This window comes from Pelophylax lessonae (assembly GCF_965119305.1).
Source record: "Pelophylax lessonae genome assembly, chromosome: 6".
NCBI classification, from domain to species: domain Eukaryota; kingdom Metazoa; phylum Chordata; class Amphibia; order Anura; family Ranidae; genus Pelophylax; species Pelophylax lessonae.
The window spans coordinates 16,137,578-16,156,880 of NC_138773.1; the positions used below are offsets into that span (position 1 = coordinate 16,137,578).

Below are 19,303 nucleotides of genomic sequence, written 5' to 3' on the forward strand. Positions count from 1 at the left end.
TTTACACAGCTGGGCTGCCCTGCTGCAGTATATGTATGGCAGGCAGTCCAAAAGTGGTTAAATCCATACATTTAGCAAAAAGAGATGTTTGAAAAAAAAGATGAGTAGTTCAAAGATCAGCAACTAAGTGCAAAAACAACAAAGAGTTACACCTTTAAATAAAATAAAATAAAATTGTAATTCTTAGCTATGTGCAGAAAGCAGACGTGTTTCGGGGACCTGTGTACCCTTCATCAAGGCTTTAAATTAGTTGGTGGTGAACAGGAGCTACTCCAGACGTGTTTTTTTTTTTCCTGGTACTGTGCTTGTACAGAGAGTGTACTGTAGGTCGTAGGTCTCACCCTGAATCCTGTGTTATAATAAAAGCATAGCATAATAAGAAATGCTTTGCCAGAAAACAAGAGATGCAAAGTTATATAGAAACAATTTACAGCGTAACTGAAACACAGTCTAGAATCAAATGTTACCTGTCATTCTGTGAATTGGGCACTCACCTTCTTCATTCTAATTTATTTTAGGTTTTTGCTGCTGTTTGCTAGAAATTCCCTCACATTTCCTGCCCCTATAACACCAGGCAAATAAATTATGGGAATGGTTGTCACAAGAACAATAAAATAAGAAACACGACGCGTTTCAGAGCATGCGCCAAGCTCCCAGCGGGCATGCGCGCTCTTTTTTCAAGTGTGAATGCAGATGGGTCAGAAGAAGCCTATTATATATCATCAGGATGAATGGGGAGTATACATAGCAATCACCTCCACTTAAACCAGGCAGCGGAATGGATTAAAATATAACAATCAGCATCACTAAGGACATGTGTGAACAAAGGGACACACTTATTAACCTGGATAGCCTATAATCATGATGCAATAATATGTTTAAGGCTAATGGATAGAGCAGGAAACATTATGTTTTATTATTCTTTGTAAACATATGTTATGTATACTCCCCATTCATCCTGATGATATATAATAGGCTTCTTCTGACCCATCTGCATTCACACTTGAAAAAAGAGCGCGCATGCCCGCTGGGAGCTTGGCGCATGCTCTGAAACGCGTTGTGTTCTCCATCTGACTTTGGTGACGTCACGTGGCACGGAAGTACCGGATCCCGGAAGGCAATGGCCGGACTAGTTTGTCCTCCTGCTCTATCCATTAGCCTCCGTTTGCACTCCATCTTCGGTCACTGGATTCCACCGCCATCTGCCGTCACCATCCTTTGAGCCTTACCTTATTGTACCCCATGTGAGTTTTTTAAATCTTGTATGTATTCTTGGATTAAAACATACTGCACTTAGAGGCGCTGCTCTTTTCGTCCTTTCCACAGAGCCCTGTGTTGTGGAGCTAGCCCTTCGTTGCTGTGTTGTGGAGCTAGCCCTTCGTTGCAGACTGTTTTTTCCTTGATGGACTTCCATACCTCCACAGTATGTCCCATGCACACTTGCACCACTGTCATTTGAATTTTTGAAATTTTTAGTGTGTTGCTTACCATACGCTGGTCATACCGACCTCTCTGTAGCTACCCAGAGCGCCAGCTTATTCACTGTTTTAGACATCTCCTGGGCGGCTACAGAGCGCATTGCAGAAGGGTTCCGTGTGTCTTTGGCTCCATTTCAGGTCCGAATTCGGCCAAAAATTCTGGCCAGATTTGTCCTTGAAACGGAGAACAGGGACGCACTCGACCCCTGCTGTGAGCCATGTCCGCACACAGTGTGAAGCCAGCCTAAAAAACAGGACAGATGTTCTAACATTTCACCCACTCTATCCAAATAAATAAATATAGAAATTAAATAGGGGTTTCGAAATATAAGGTCATTTAAAAAAAAATTATAATTATCTCAAAAATGGTAACCATTGGGAATTAGAATTTGTTTAGCTTCGCTCATAAATTACAAGCACTGAAAAAGGTTCATAAAACGTGTAAACTAACTGAATTTATGTTGTAGTTTCAGGGAATGAAACAAACTCCACAGCAGAACCTTTTACAACAGATTTTGGTACTACTGATACGACCTCTCAGACTTTTTCTTTCACAACCGACTTCCAAACTCTTATAACTGACTCGGCACTCACAGCATCTGATATCACCACAGCTCTTACCGAGGAAACTACTTCTATTACTGAATTAACTCTTACTACACGGTCGCCTTCTTCAACAGCGGTTACGGATCGCCACTGTACAGTGAGAGGTAAGTCAGGCCACCAACCCAATCGTATTTATTCCAATTGTTGGCCAAAAAGATAACAGACAATTCTACTTATTTAAGAAAAAATAAGAAGGTGCGGCCATCTAAGTGTATCTATGTATTAAGGGTATATAAAACAAATAAAAAGATTGCACTCATGAGACAGGAGGGGGTTAAAAAGGCACATTGTGTATCCCAGCTGACTGGTCCATGAGATCTGATGGGGGTCCAATGGGAGCCACGAAGAGAGTCAATAGCTCTCACTGATGGTGACGATGTCTGGGTGTCCTGTGCAACATGGTCTTCCTTCTAGGCTTGGGCCCTGACGAGATGGTTTTGTGAGCTGCCTGCCTCTCTCCCCTTATCTTAAATCCCAGTGGGGTTAAGGGATGCTGAAGTCTCCTCTCCTGGGCGGTCTCTGGAAGATGTTGGAGATCTGATGTGTGGCCTACAGAAGGCAACTGGTGGGGTGTGAGTGAATGGCTTCAAAGTGTCCACCATGATAGCATACTCTAATTTGGTGTTTTAGAAGTTAAGCTTTATCCATTTTAGGACCGGAGGATTTTCCTGCTTAACGACCAGGCCACTTTTTTCAACTTGGCACTGCGCAACTTTAACTGACAATTGCACGGTCATGCAACACCATACCCAAACTAAATTTACGTCCTTTTTTTCCCACAAACAGAGATTTCTTTTGGTGGTATTTAATCACCTCTGCAATTTTCATTTTTTGAGATATTAATAAAAAAAGAGCGAAAATTTAGCGAAAAAATTTACATTTTCTACTTTGACAGTTAAAAAATATCTAATATATTCAATTTTTGTCATATATTTAGGCCAAAATGCATTTAGCTACATGTGTTTGACAAAAAAATTCTCAATGAGCGTATTTTTAACCGCTTTAAGACCGGAAGATTTTACCCCACTCCTGACCAGACTATATTTTGCGATTCGGCACTGCGTTACTTTAACGGACAATTGCGCGGTCGTGCGACGCTGTACCCAAATGAAATTGATGTCCTTTTTTTCCCCCCACAAATGGAGATTTCTTTTGGTGGTATTTGATCACCCCTGCAATTTTTAATTTTTGAAAAAAAGAGCGACAATTTTGAAAAAAAAAAAATATATATTTTTTTTACATTCTGAAATATAACATAACCCAAAAAAAAATTAAAAATCAATTTTTTTTTTAACATTTAAGCCAATTTGTTTTCTGCTACATATTTTTGGTGAAAAAAATCACAAAAAGCGTATTTTGATTGGTTTGCGCAAAAGTTATATACTAACTACTGATTTGTCATTTTTATTGTTTATTTATTTTTACTAGTAATGGCGGCGATCTGCAAGTTTTTTTGCGGGACTGCGACATTGCGGCGGACAGATCGGACCCCTAACTGACATTTTTTACACTTTTGGGGGGACCAGTGACATTACTACAGTAATCAGTGCTAAAAATATGCACTGTTACTGTAATAATGACACTGGCATGGAAGGGTTTAACACTGTTGGTGATCAAGGGGTTAAGTGTATGCATCATGCACAAGGGTGTCTTTAAAGTGATAGTAAAGCTTGAACTGTTTAAAAAAACAACAATCATATACTTACCTGCTCTGTGCAATGTTTTTGTACAGACCAGCCTGGATCCTCCTCTTCTCGGGTCCCCCACTGGTACTTCTGCCTCCTCCCCTCTGCCAAGTGCCCCCATGAGAAGCTTCTTCCCATGAGGGTACTCGTGTATGCTCGCTCCCAAGTCAGGCTATTTGTGTCTATAGACACACAGCCCGGCTCAGCCCCACCCCCTGTTCTCTGCTGACAGGTTTTGGCTGAGAGCAGCAGGAGCCAATGAATCCCACTGCTCTCAGCCAAGCCTGTCAGTGGTGGAAGAGGGGAAAGGAGCTGCTGCAGACGTGCACAGCATTGGACCGAGATCAGGTTCAGGTGAGTATTTAGGGGGGGAGCCACTATTTAACCACTTGTCTACAGTGCACTTTCACCCCCTTCCTGCCCAGACGGATTTTCAGCTTTCAGCGCTCTCACACTTTGACTGAGAATTACTCAGTCATGCAACACTGTACCCATACAAAAATTGCGTCCTTTTTTTCCCACAAATAGAGCTTTCTTTTGATGGTATTTGATCAATACTGGGTTTTTTATTTTTTGTGCTATAAATAAAAAAAGACTGAAAATATCGTGAAAAAACACATTTTTCTTTGTTTCTGTCATAAAATTTTGCAAATTAGTCATTTTTCTTCACAAATTTTGGCCAAAATTTATACTGCTACTTATCTTTGGTAAAAATAACCCAAGTAAGTGTATATTATTTGGTCTTTGTGAAAGTTATAGAGTCCACAAGCTATGGTGCGAATCATTGAAAATTGATCACACTTGATCACACCTGATGTACTGAAGGCCTATCTCATTTCTTGAGACACTAAAAAGTCAGGAAAGTACAAATACCCCCCAAATGACCCCTTTTTGGAAAGTAGACATTCCAAGGTATTTAATAAGGGGCATGGTGAGTTTTTTGAAGTTGTATTTTTTTCCCACAATGCTTTGCAAAATGAAGATTTTTTTTTTTTTTTTTTTACAAATTGCCGTATTAACAGGTTATTTCTCTCACACAGCACATGTATACTTGCAACTACACCCCAAAACACATTCTACTATTCCTCCTGAGTATGGCGATACGACATGTGTGAGACTTTTTCACAGCCTGGCCACATACAGAGGCCTAACATCCAAGTAGCAGCGTCCGGCATTCTAGGAGCATAAATTACACATATAATTTCCTGACAACCTATTGCACTTTTGAAGGCCCTGGAGCACCAGGACAATGGAAACCCCCATAAAATGACCCCATTTTGGAAAGCAAACACCCCAATGTATAATCTTTGAGGCATAATGAGTCTTTTGAACATGTCATTTTTTTCCACAAGTTTTTGGAAAATGTGGAAAGAAAATGAAAATGCTTTTTTTTTTACACAAAGTTGTCAATTTATGCAATATTTATAACACATAGCATGTACATAGCAAAAATTGCACCCCAAAATACATTCTGCTACTTCTCCTGAGTATGCTGATACCACATGTGTGAGACTTTTTCACAGCCTGGCCACATACAGCGGCCCAACATTCAAGTAGCCCCGTCTGGCATTCTAGAAGCAGAAATTACACATATAATTTCCTGACAACCTATCGCACTTTTGAAGGCCCTGGAGCACCAGGACAATGGAAACTGCCATAAAATGACCCCATTTTGAAAAGCAAACACCCCAACGTATAATTTTTGAGGCATAATGAGTCTTTTGAACGTGTCATTTTTTTCCACAAGCTTTTGGAAACTGTGGAAAGAAAATGAAAATGCATTTTTTTTTACACAAAGTTGTCAATTTATGCAATATTTCTAACACATAGCATGTACATAGCAAAAACTGCACCCCAAAATACATTCTGCTACTCCTCCTGAGTATGCTGATACCACATGTGTGAGACTTTTTCACAGCCTGGCCACATACAGAGGCCCAACATTCAAGTAGACCGTCCGGCATTCTAGAAGCAGAAATTACACATAAAATTTCCTGACAACCTATCGCACTTTTGAAGGCCCTGGAGCACCAGGACAATGGAAACTGCCATAAAATGACTCCATTTTGGAAAGCAAACACCCCAATGTATAATCTTTGAGGCATAATGAGTCTTTTGAACATGTCATTTTTTTCCACAAGTTTTTGGAAAATGTGGAAAGAAAATGAAAATGCTTTTTTTTTACACAAAGTTGTCAATTTATGCAATATTTCTAACACATAGCATGTACATAGCAAAAATTGCACCCCAAAATACATTCTGCTACTTCTCCTGAGTATGCTGATACCACATGTGTGGGACCTTTTCACAGCCTGGCCACATACAGCGGCCCAACATTCAAGTAGCCCCGTCCGGCATTCTAGAAGCAGAAATTACACATATAATTTCCTGACAACCTATTGCACTTTTGAAGGCCCTGGAGCACCAGGACAATGGAAACTGCCATAAAATGACCCCATTTTGGAAAGCAAACACCCCAACGTATAATTTGTGAGGCATAATGAGTCTTTTGAACATGTCATTTTTTTCCACAAGCTTTTGGAAACTGTGGAAAGAAAATGAAAATGCATTTTTTTTTACACAAAGTTGTCAATTTATGCAATATTTCTAACACATAGCATCTACATAGCAAAAATTGCACCCCAAAATACATTCTGCTACTCCTCCTGAGTATGCTGATACCACATGTGTGAGACTTTTTCACAGCCTGGCCACATACAGAGGCCCAACATTCAAGTAGCCTCCGTCCGGCATTCTAGAAGCAGAAATTACACATATAATTTCCTGACAACCTATCGCACTTTTGAAGGCCCTGGAGCACCAGGACAATGGAAACTCCCATAAAATGACCCCATTTTGGAAAGCAAACACCCCAACGTATAATTTGTGAGGCATATTGAGTCTTTTGAACCTGTCATTTTTTTCCACAAGCTTTTGGAAACTGTGGAAAGAAAATGAAAATGCATTTTTTTTTACACAAAGTTGTCAATTTATGCAATATTTCTAACACATAGCATCTACATAGCAAAAATTGCACCCCAAAATACATTCTGCTATTCCTCCTGAGTATGGCGATACCACATGTGTAATACTTTTACACAGCCTGACCACATACATAGGCCTAACATCCAAGTAGCTCTTTACACAAAGTTGTCCATTTATCCACTTTAAGACTGGGCCTATTTTTGACACTTGGTGTTTATAAGCTAAAATCATTTTTTTGCTAGAAAACTACTTAGAACCCCCAAACATTATATATTTTTTTTTAGCAGAGACCCTAGAGAATAAAATGGAGATCGATGCAATATTTTTTATCACACCATATTTGCGCAGCAGTCTTCCAAATGCAATTTTTTTGAAAAAAATTCACTTTTTTGAATAAAAAAATAAGAAACCAGTAAATTTAGCCCAATTTTTTTCCATAATGTGAAAGATAATGTTACGCCGAGTAATTAGATACCCAACATGTCATGCTTCAAAATTGAAAACGCTCGCAGAATGGCGCCAAACATTGGTACTTAAAAATCCCCATAGGCAACATTTTAAAAATTTCTGCAGGTTACTAGCTTAGAGTTACAGAGGAGGTCTAGGGCTCAAATTATTGCTCTTGCTCTAACGATCGCGGTGATACCTCACATGTGTGGTTTGAACACCGTTTACATATGTGGGCGGGACTTGCGTATGCGTTCGCTTCTGCGCGCGAGCTAACGGGGACAGGGCGCTTTAATTTTTTTTTTTTTTTTTTTTCCTATTTATTTTATTTAATATTTTTTTATTTTTAAAAAGTTTTTTTAAAAAAAATGTTTTGATCATTTTTATTCCAATTACAAGGAATGTAAACATCCCTTGTAATAGAAATAGGCATGACAGGTCCTCTTTATTGTGAGATCTGGGGCCAAAAAGACCTCACACCTCACAACTACACTAAAAAAAAAAAAAAAAAATTGTTGAAAAAGAAAAAAAAAAAAACCCCCCAAAAAAAAACGGCCCTTTAAACCGGTTGCTAGGCAACGACTTTTGACGTAGCTCCGGTCCTCCAAGACCATAGAGTCGAGTGAGGGCCATCTTGCCCTCACTCTACTTCCTGTCTCTGAGGATCCGGGACCGGATAGTTTTCCCCGCTGCCGGCGGGTCCGGTAAGCTGAGAAAACGTCTAGGACGCGGCGGTAGGGGGGGGGGGCACCTCTTCCCATGCACCGTTGCGGCGGATTCGGCGGTGAATCTGCCACTGGGACCACCCTTATCTGAAAGCCGATCGCCCGACGTTTAAAAAAATACCAGGGTTATGGCAGCTATCTGCTGCCATAACCCCAGTATTTAGCTTTAAATGGCCGATGTATATAGTCGTTAGGCGGTCTGTAAGTGGTTGCATGTATATAGCAAAAATTGTACCCCAAAATACATTCTGCTACTCCTCCTAATTATGGCAATACCACACGTGTGAGACTTTTACATAAGATGCACATCTAATTTCCTGACAACCTATCATTTTTGAAGGCCCCTCACATTTTTAACACATAGCAATAAATACATTACAAAATACATTCTATAAAGGAAAGTGTAAAAAAAAATTATTACCTGTGGTTGTAGTAGTGCAGTTGTCCACAGAGGAGAGCATTAGTCCAGGCAGCAGGCAAAGGACATGCTTAGCGACGACAATAGCAATTTTCCAGGCAGCAGGCAGGAATATAGTCTATAGTCTGGGATATTGTCAGCACAGCCGCAGCATTTGTCCAAATGAATTTTCCAGGCAGAGACATGGTCAGCACAGCCATAATATTGGTCCCGGTACACTGCAGACAATCATTGTACCACTCTCCAGCTAATATCATGCAGCAGGCAGAGGCATGATGGTAGTAAGCTGAGGGCCTTGGTCAGGTGAGACCTGGGGACAGGGGTAGAGGCTTCTCCCACCCAAATCTCTTTGAAGCCTCCGGACTCCAGACCCTAATCCGGAATTTACGGAACCCAGAGAGAACCAAAAAAATTGGTTTTCTCTATCCGGAAAAACAACTCTGGAGCCCCTCACATATGTGAGACCCCTGTGTACTACAGTAGCAGGGGGGCGACAGATCAGTTCAAGCGGTAGGCAGAAGAATAGTCGGTAAAACAAGCCAGGGTCAGTTCACGTGCAAGCAATCCAATCGGCAGGCAGAAGAGTAGTTGAAAAACAGTCCAGGGTCAGTTCACAGGGAAGCAATCCAAACAGTAAGAAGAAGCGTAATCGGTAAAACAAGCCAGGGTCAGTTCACGTGAAAGCAGTCCAAACAGTAGGCAGAGGCATAGTGGAAAAACAGGCCAGGGTCAGTTTATGTGGAAGGCAGTGGCATGAGAAAAATTGGTCAGCACAGATGAAATCGGGGAAATGGGCTAGTAATTTATGAATGTATGGTACCGTGTGAAGCATTCTCCAACGCACAGGCCAGGTTGGGAGGGACAGTACCGACAATAGAAGCTGGTGTCTTTACGAAACCCCCTTCTGCTGCACACACGGCATCTTTTTTGGCGTCTTCGGCCTCCTTCAGATGGTGGAAGGTAGTCTGGGAAGTGGCGCTCACTAAGTCGGCTAACAGCCTCAGAGCGAAGGTTTTCTTGGGGGAGTCCTTGTGGGTAGACGAGGGTCGTGATAATTTCTTCAATGTATTTTAGGAAGGGGATGGGGCTTTCAGTGGATTTGGAGTAGATAACATAAGAGTTATAAAAGGCCAATTGAAATAAATAAATTGCAACCTTCTTATACCAGAATCGGGACTTCCTTGTGGCCAAGTAGGGCTGAATCATCTGGTCGTTAAAATCCACCCCCCCCATGTAAAGATTGTAATCCTGCACACATGATGGTTTTTGGATGGGACCTCTTCTTCTCCGAACCTCCACTGTGGTGTCGTCATGGATGGTGGACATCATGTAAACATTTCGGCTATCCTTCCATCTCAAGGCCAGCACCTCGTTGTTTCTCAGGGCTGCTATTTCCCCCTTCCTCAGTCTTTTATTTACTAAGGACTGTGGGAAGCCCTTCCTGTTCTTCCTGGTGGTTCCGCAGGCCAGGGTTCCTTCAAGGTAGAGATGTCTGAAGAGGGGCAGGCTGGTATAAAAATTATCTAGGTAAAGGTGGTAGCCTTTCCTCAGCAGTGGGTATGCCAGGTCCCATACAACTTTTCCATTTGTGCCCATGTAGGCCGGGCAGTCAGGGGGATTGAGCTGGGAATCTCTTCCTTCGTATATGCGGAACGCATACAGATATCCCGTAGCTCTGTCGCACAATTTGTATAGTTTGACCCCATATTTGGATCTTTTGCTTGGAATATACTGCTTTATTCCAAGCCGGCCTGTGAAGTGTAGCAGGGACTCATCTACACAAATGTTTTGATCTGGGACGTAAAGTTCTGCAAAACTTTGGGAAAGAAAATTTATGAGGGGGCGAATTTTATACAGCTTGTCAAAATTTGGATGATTTTGGGGGGGGCACTGGCTGTTGTCACTAAAATGAAGGAAGCGCATGATGATTTCATACCTGGACCTGGACATTAGGGCAGAATATATGGGCATAATGTGTATGGGGTGGGTGGACCAATAGGCATGTCCTTCATTTTTTTTTGTAACCCCCATGTTTATGGTGAGGCCCAAAAACATTTTAAATTCCTCCAAAGTTAAATCTCTCCACTCAAACGGACGGGAATAGGAAGATTGGGGGTTGTTAGCAATAAACTGCTGGGCATACAGATTTGTTTGGTCCACAACGTATTGCAGAAAATCATTGGGCAAAAATAAATGGAGAAAATCAATAAAAGAAAAATTTTCTGTATTGGCCTGCACACCTGGCTGTGCGGTAAAAGGGGGAATATTTGCTGATCCCGAGTTGGAGGGCAGCCATCTTGGGTTGGCAAGAGCATCTGGGAGGTGGATAGTGGCCCTGGCTCTTGGGGGATATGACACTCCAGTGCTGGTAGAAGGGGGATTTGAAATTGGGAGTGATGCCGCAGCGCTGGTGCTGGGCCTGGGCATTCGCTCCTGGGGTGTTTCGCTGGGGGCAGAGCGGGTACTGGGCCTGGGCATAGGATCCTGGGGTGTACTGGTGGTGGCAGTGCTGGTGCTGGGCATAGGATCCTGGGGTGTATCCCTTGTGGCTGCCCGGTTTCCAGAGCGCCGTGCCCTTTTGGGAGGGACCCATTCTTCCTCCGAGTCCATCTCCGATCCGCTACTGTTAGCAACTTCAAATTCCGAATCGGATTCAGAATTGGATTCGGATACTGATGAGAGCTCCCTGGTGCCCTCATCATCCATAGAGATCATCTCAAACGCCTCCTCGCTGCTGTAAAACCTTTTGGACATTTTGGCTGTGCGACGGGTGACTGCGGATGATCACTGATGAGTGGCAGGTGACGGATAGGTGGCAGGCAGGTGACGGATAGGTGGCAGGCAGGTGACGGATAGGTGGCAGGTGACGGATAGGTGGCAGGTGACGGTCACTGATGGGGTGACAGATGACGAACACTGATGGGGTGACAGGTGACGCTGATTGATGGGGTGACAGATGACGATCACTGATGGGGTGACAAGTGACGATGACTGATGGGGTGACAGGTGACGGTGATTGATGGGGTGACAGGTGATGGGCGCTGGTCACCGATGGGTGACAGGTGCACCGCTGGCGATACTGTTGGCAGTCTCTGGTGACAGGTGCACTTTATAGGTAGTGATTTTGTGCACTGATGACAGGTGACTGTTGGGTGACAGGTGAAATTGGGGAGGGCTGGTGACACTTTTTTTTACACTGACAGACACAGATCAGTAACTCACTGTTTCTGGCTCAGCTCTCCTCACACTGGAAACGGTGTGTGAGGGAAGATGAGCTAGTAACAGTGAGTTACTGCTCTTTGTTTACATTTGTGATGGGCTGTGAATGGCTTCACAGCTCATCACATCGTAATCAGCCACTGTCATTGGCTGTTTTTTACTGTCGGTGACTAGCTGTGTTCCTAGGGAACACATAGCCACCGACATGACCGCGCTGCGCGCTCCCGATCGCGCATGCGCGGTCTTCTGCCGCTTCTACTGTTGTGATCGGCTATGTCATCGCAACATAGCCGATCACGTGGGAAACAGCCATGCCTATTGGCTGTTTCCCCCCTGCCGGTGACCGGCTGTGTCCCGTGGACACGCCGACACCGGCAGTGCACGGCGGCGCGCCCGCGATCGCGCGCCTGCCATGCATTTACTGGGTCACGTCATATGACGTCTGCCCAGGATAATAGCCGCACCGTCCCGCCGTCATATGACGGCGGGCGGGCGGTAAGTGGTTAAAGTTTTTTTTACTTTAATACAGAGAATCCCTTAACCACTTAAGCCCCGGAGGATTTGGCTGCTAAAAGACCAGGGGGTATTTTGCGATTCGGCACTGGGTGACTTTAACGGACAATTGCGCAGTCGTGCGATGCTGTACCTAAACAAATTTGATGTCCTTTTTTTCCCACAAACAGAGCTTTCTTTTGGTGGTATTTGTTCACCTGTGCGATTTTTTGATCATGCGCTATAAACAAAAAAAGAGCGTCAATTTTGCAAAAATAACAATATTTTTCACATTTTTTTATATAAAATTCCCCCCAAAAAAATGTAAAAATCTAAATTTTTTAACATTTTCGGCCAATTTTTTTTATGCTACATATGTTTGGTAAAAAAAATCGCAAAAAGTGTATTTTAATTGGTTTGCGCAAAAGTTATCGCGTTTACTAACAAAGGGAAAGATTTTTGTCATTTTTGTTGTTTTTTTTTTTAACGCGTAATGGCGTCGATCTGTGATTTTTTTTGCGGTACTGCGACATTGCGGCGGACAGATCGGACCCTTGACTGACATTTTTTGACACTTTTGGGGTTACCAGTGACATTTCTACAGTAATCAGTGCTATTCATATGCACTGTTACTGTAAAAATACACTGGCAGTGAAGGGGTTAACTTTATTTGAGAGGGAGGGGCTGTGTGTGTCCCTAGGGGCGTGATTCTAACTGTGATTGGCTGTGGCTTGAGCTGTAGAAACAGTGATCAACGGTCCTACATAGTAGAACCGTGTGATCACAGTTTCTACACAGGGGAGAATGACAGGCGGCTTGTTTACACTAGCCGCCTGACTTTCTCCCTCTCCCCCGACGATCGCTGAGTGACCGGCGGACATTGGGTCCGCCGGTCACACGCGCGGGGGGGTCCGTGACCACGCGGGAGCGGGAGCGCACCGCCGGCGGAGCGCGCTCGCTCCCCAGAGCCTCACAGGCTAGTGACGTACCCCTACGTCACTCTGCCTGTGAGGGGCTGACCGCCGCAGTATATTTACTTGCGGCGGTCGGCAAGTGGTTAAGGTAAAAAAAAAACTTTGACCTTTAGAACCACTTTAAAAAGCAGTGAATGTAAAATCCAACAACCAATAACCAGTGATGAAGCATTCCAAGTATATCAAAACTCACTGATTAGGGAAAATCACCTGCAGTATAATACAATACACTACTATCACGTACCTGAAAGGAGACTGAATTGACAAGGTCAGCCTCTCTTATATCTCGCCCCCCCCCCCCGGTCCCACTGAGGATGAGACAGACGGTGCCTGTGGCTGTTGATTGCAGAACCTGCAGCAGGGAATGCGACTCCGAGGAGGCTGTGGAACCAGAGAAGCAGGAACAGCAGTTATGTTCGGGGGACTGGTCCAGACTAAAGGGGCACTCTGCTTATGCTGATGGTTCTGGATAGGCAGCTTGTCAGGATTCCGGAGGCTGAAACATACAGCAGTGTATGGGGCTGGTGTAGCAGACAGCCAGGCAGGCACTCGAGTAGCACAGAAAGCCAGGATCAGAGGCAGGAACAGAGTCTCAGGAATAGCCGGGGTCATCAACAGGTGGGCAGTGAGGTACCAAGTCATATGCAGAGTCAAAGTCAGGAATGGACCCGGGTCAAATGTTAGCAGAAAGGTAGAATCGGAATCCAAGGTCAGGTCAAGAACACACCAGGTCAGCAACGGGGAAAGCATGCAGGAACAATCAGGACACAGCTGAAGATCAGTCAGCAAAAGAAATGGGAATGAGCTCCCTTCAAATAGCCCATCTGGCACCAAGAGTAGTTGTGTGTGTGTGCGTGCGCATGTGAATTTGTGCTCGCAAGTTCTCGCGTGCATCTGTTGGCCAATATTTTGGAAATACCCTGCGCATGCGCATATCTATGCACCAGACGTCTCACTGGGATTCCCTGACAATTACCCTCTATACTGCAATACAATACCCACCCTGTCATGAAGGACAGAATAGACAGCCACACGTTGTGTGCAGCATAGTTACACCAGTACTGAATCTTCTCCTTCATTGGGTCAGTGAATGCCTATCCAGGTGAGTTGTATGTCTCAATTAGTTATAGTGCAATTATGAGAAAAAGAAAACATAAAAGTCTGACTGAGCAAAACCTCAATTATACACTTTATATGTCGTATCCATAGATAGGTATAACAGGACCCAGTGATCTGACACATGTATAGAAATGTAAAAATCAACTTTATTAAACACAACTATCTAGACAATACAAAACCCACTTTCAATCTCATAAAAGTAACTGGACAATTATTAAAAATACACACAACCATGGCAGCTGCAGGGAATTTGTATAAACAGCCTCCTCTCCCAAAAGAAAAAAAGGGGGGAAGAAAAACAAAGATATAAAGATATATTAGCACATATATATTGATTGTATATGCCCCAATGGGGGGTACAATATATGTCAGCAACATCAATAATAGTGTATAAATGCCTCCTCCGATTGTAGGGTGATAATTATTATTATCTCCTGGCTGAATGTTGCAAAAAAAATTCCTAGGAAGGTATTCTATAGTAAGTTATATTCCAGAGTTATTAGGAATTGAGTGTTATACAAAGTCCATCAACAGTCCTTCTCCTAGATATTTATAAAGATACAAACCACATGTGGATGATGTCGCCCCCGTGTGGCCAACACTGTTTGGACCGTGATGTAAGATCTACCCAGTTGAGGGTGATACAATGGGCCACTGTATGTGGTTAGCAGCCTATGAAGATCACAAGGGTATCCAATGGGGGGATCAGTCCTTATGTATCCAACTTGAAGTGAGAGTGAAGTGGTGGCTTATATGGTAAGTGTCAAGTACAGATACAACTGGAAAGCTCCCAGGGAGGGATGCACTTACAGTATTGTCACATATAGTGCTCTTATGGTACATTAGGCGGCATCTGATATCCTCCCTTAATTGTGATATGTAGTTTAACATTGCCCATTATGGGAGCCATCCGTATGATTTGAAAAGAAACCAAAAGCCATTCAACACTCTAATAAAGGAAGTGTACTTAGCCACCCATGTGGATCTTGAAATGTTAAACATGAAACATAGAATGTGTCGGCAGATAAGAACCATTTGGCCCATCTAGTCTGCCCAATATATCTGAATCCTATGAATAGTCCCTGGCCCTATCTTATATGAAGGATAGCCTTATGCCTATCCCATGCATGCTTAAACTCCTTCACTGTATTTGCAGCTACTACTTCTGCAGGAAGGTTATTCCATGCATCCACTACTCTCTCAGTAAAGTAATACTTCCTCATATTACTTTTAAACCTTTGCCCCTCTAATTTAAAACTGTGTCCTCTTGTGGTAGTTTTTCTTCTTTTAAATATGCTCTCCTCCTTTACCGAGTTGATTCCCTTTATGTATTTAAAAGTTTCTATCATATCCCCTCTGTCTCTTCTTTCTTCCAAGCTATACATGTTAAGGTCCTTTAACCTTTCCTGGTAAGTTTTTTCCTGCAATCCATGTACTAGTTTAGTAGCTCTTCTCTGAACTCTCTCTAGAGTATCTATATCCTTCTGGAGATATGGCCTCCAGTACTGCGCACAATACTCCAAGTGAGGTCTCACCAGTGTTCTGTACAGCGGCATAAGCACTTCTCTCTTTCTACTGCTTATACCTCTCCCTATACATCCAAGCATTCTGCTGGCATTTCGTGCTGCTCTATTACATTGTCTTCCCACCTTTAAGTCTTCTGAAATAATTACTCCTAAATCCCTTTCCTCAGATACTTCAGGACTGTGTCAAATATTCTATATTCTGCCCTTGGGTTTTTACGCCCAAGGTGCATTATCTTGCACTTATCCACATTAAATTTCAGTTGCCAGAGTTCTGACCATTCTTCTAGTTTTCCTAAATCCTTTTCCATTTGGCGTTTCCCTCCAGGAACATCAACCCTGTTACATATCTTTGTGTCATCAGCAAAAAGACAAACCTTACCATCGAGGCCTTTTGTAATATCACTTATGAAGATATTAAACAAAATTGGTCCCAGTACAGATCCCTGAGGTACCCCACTGGTAACATGACCTTGTTCTGAATGTTCTCCATTGACTACAACCCTCTGTTGTCTGTCACTCAGCCACTGCCTAATCCACTCCACAATATGGGAGTCCATGCTCAATGACTGCAGTTTATGGATAAGTCTTCTATGTGGGACAGTGTCAAAAGCCTTACTAAAATCTAGATATGCAATGTCTACTGCACCTCCACCATCTATTATTTTAGTCACCCAGTCAAAAAAAATCTATAAGATTTGTTTGACATGATCTCCCTGAAGTAAACCCATGTTGTTTTTCATCTTGCAATCCATGGGATTTAAGATGTTCCACAATCCTATCCTTTAATAGGGTTTCCATTAATTTGCCTACTATTGATGTCAGACTCACTGGTCTATAGTTGCTCGATTCCTCCCTACTACCTTTCTTGTGAATGGGCACGACATTTGCCAATTTCCAATCTTCCGGGACGACTCCTGTTACTAATGATTGGTTAAATAAATCTGTTAATGGTTTTGCCAGCTCACCACTAAGCTCTTTTAATAATTTTGGGTGTATCTCATCAGGACCCTGTGACTTATTTGTCTTCACTTTAGACAGCAATCTTAGAACGTCTTCCTCTGTAAAGACACATGCATCAAACGATTCATTAGTCATCCTTTCAAGTGGAGGTCCTTCTCCTTCTTTTTCTTCTGTAAAAACTGAACAGAAGTATTCATTAAGGCAGTCGGCTAGCCCTTTATTCTCTTCTACATACCTTCCGTCCTTTGTTTTTAATTTAGTTATTCCTTGTTTTAATTTCCTTTTTTCATTTATATATCTGAAGAATGTCTTATCCCCCTTTTTCATAGACTGAGCTAGTTTTTCTTCTGCCTGCGCTTTAGAAGTTCTTATAACTTGCTTGGCCTCTTTCTGCCTAATCTTGTAGATTTCCTTATCTTCATTGCTCTGGGTTTTTTTATAATTGCAAAATGCTAGCTTTTTATTTTTAATGATTTGGGCCACTTCTGCTGAGTACCACAGTGGTCTCTTCCTTTTTTTGCTTTTACTGACAAGTCTAATGCAATTTTCTGTTGCCTTCAATAATGCACCTTTTAAGTAGTCCCATTTCTCCTGGACTCCATGTAATCCGTTCCAGTCTGATAAGGACTCATTTATGACTAAAAACTTCAAGCTGTATGAGTGGTAGTAAAGGTGTATCAGTCCGTATCCAGGATATTCCCAAAAGCTGGTCACATGGGACCAAGCTGGAAACCTGACTGCCGTGCACGCCGGCTGCTTCAGAGGCAGTTGGTGAGAATACTGATATTTTGTCATTCAAAATTATATTTTTTAATTTGTAATTTTTTTTCTACCTAGGATCCAATTTAGACTTTGTTGTCACTGACTGTTTTCCTGATGAAGAGTGTATGACCGTTGCCGGAGAAACAGGGTGTTATTGCAGTCCATCATTATTTAACTCCACTGAATATGCCATGCCTGAAGGTAATGGGATAGGTTCTCAAAATTGACCAAAGTAAATTCACCTCCATATTATTCCAAATTTTGGTGACAAATTTTCAAAATTCAATAGCTACTTTTGGTCACATTCAACTGCTACTTGGATGCTACTGGTCCACTTGGCATCTTACGGTGAAGGAATCGAACTGCATGGGAGACATTGTAAAAAATCCAGTTGAATGTGACTAACTACTTCTAGATAAACTATATGTGAAAACATTTATAGACAAAAAACACATGCAATTAGCAATAAGGGTCTGCACACTAGTGATGGACCAATATAATTTTTTCATTGCTGATACCGATACCGATATTTTGGTCATCGCGTATCGGTATCAGCCGATATGGTCCGATATTTTCGTACATTTAAAAAAAATATATATATATTTTTTTACTTCACAGGTACTCTTGTGGAGGGATCTGGGGGTCTAAAAGACCCCAAACCCCTCCTCTGCACTTAAAAGCATTCAAAACGCCAATTTTGGATGTTTTGAATGCTGTCATTTTTTTTTAATCCGGCGCCAGTACCCCTTTTTGAATGTAGACCCAATCAGAGCCGAATGCGGCTTTGTTCGGGTCTTCGGCGGCCATTCAGGCTGGTTGTCCTGGTCTCCCGGTGGGACTGGAGACCCGGGAGAGCCGTGGAAGGCGGCCGGAGGGGGGACGTCCCCTCCCGCTCCTTGTAATGACAGCCTAGAGGCTTCTCAGCCGCATAGATTGTCATTACAAGACAGCCGACCCTCGGCTATGGACGCCGGTACCGGGGTGATGCCTCTAGCTACAGGCATCATTCCGGTACAAGCACTTTCCCGAAATATCGTCAATATCGGTAACTTCAGGGGGCGATTCCGATATATCGGGGAAAGTGCATTTTGGCCCTCCATATATTGGCTTTGCCGATAATCAGACAATCTCTACTGCATACTACTATTATATATACCTTACAGCAACCAACAATAGATTATTTGTTAGGGTGTTTAAGCTTCTTCACAGTGTATCAATCTGTTAGTACAATAATGTTAAATATATAGAGGAAGCACACCACATAAAACATTTGGTTTACCAATAAAGTTGTATTGGGCATATACATACAATTATATAATACAATAGTTATAAATATCCAAGTATGTCATAGCACATAAAGCACAATACAGCATAGGTATTCCCTCCACTGTTGAATCATACCAACAAAAATGCATGTGTGTATATAGTGAGTAACACATAGAACATATAGCAGCTAATGTTCATAATTACATATATGAGTTCAGTATTCAGAATAGAGTAATGCAAAGGATAATTTGGAAATGTAAGAACCCCCCTTTCACAAGAATCTCCTATCTGCCTCCATTGTGAATGGAGAGGCCAACAAGCTTATGTAGGGGTGCTTGCAAGGTGTCCACCTTTTGCCCATATCGTGTAAATCATAACCCAGGTGAAGGAAAACCTTTGCAAAGATGGTTACAAACAGATCCTCAGGTTTTTTTATACTACAGGCGGTCCCCGGGTTGCAAACATCCGACTTACAAATGACTCCTACTTACAAACAGGAAGGGAAATTCTCTCCTGTAAGAGTTCTCATGGGAAAAAAGTGTCTCCACTGAAGCTTTATCACCAATCCTTGTTTCCACACCAACCCACAATTTTTAAAATACAGTTGTCATAGGGACAGAAAGTGAGGTGAAACCTTCTGA

At 42.5% G+C, this 19,303-nt stretch overlaps 1 protein-coding gene across 1 annotated transcript in view; it reads left to right on the top strand.

The window, feature by feature from the left end:
- The window catches only part of LOC309558450 (uncharacterized protein), a gene marked incomplete at both ends in the record, with an annotated part of 88,680 nt that overhangs the window by 56,318 nt on the left and 13,059 nt on the right, over positions 1–19,303 (top strand). The window contains 2 exon segments of the mRNA XM_082261523.1: positions 1,946–2,188; positions 17,472–17,597. Coding sequence (XP_082117649.1) covers positions 1,946–2,188; positions 17,472–17,597 — 369 coding nt within the window.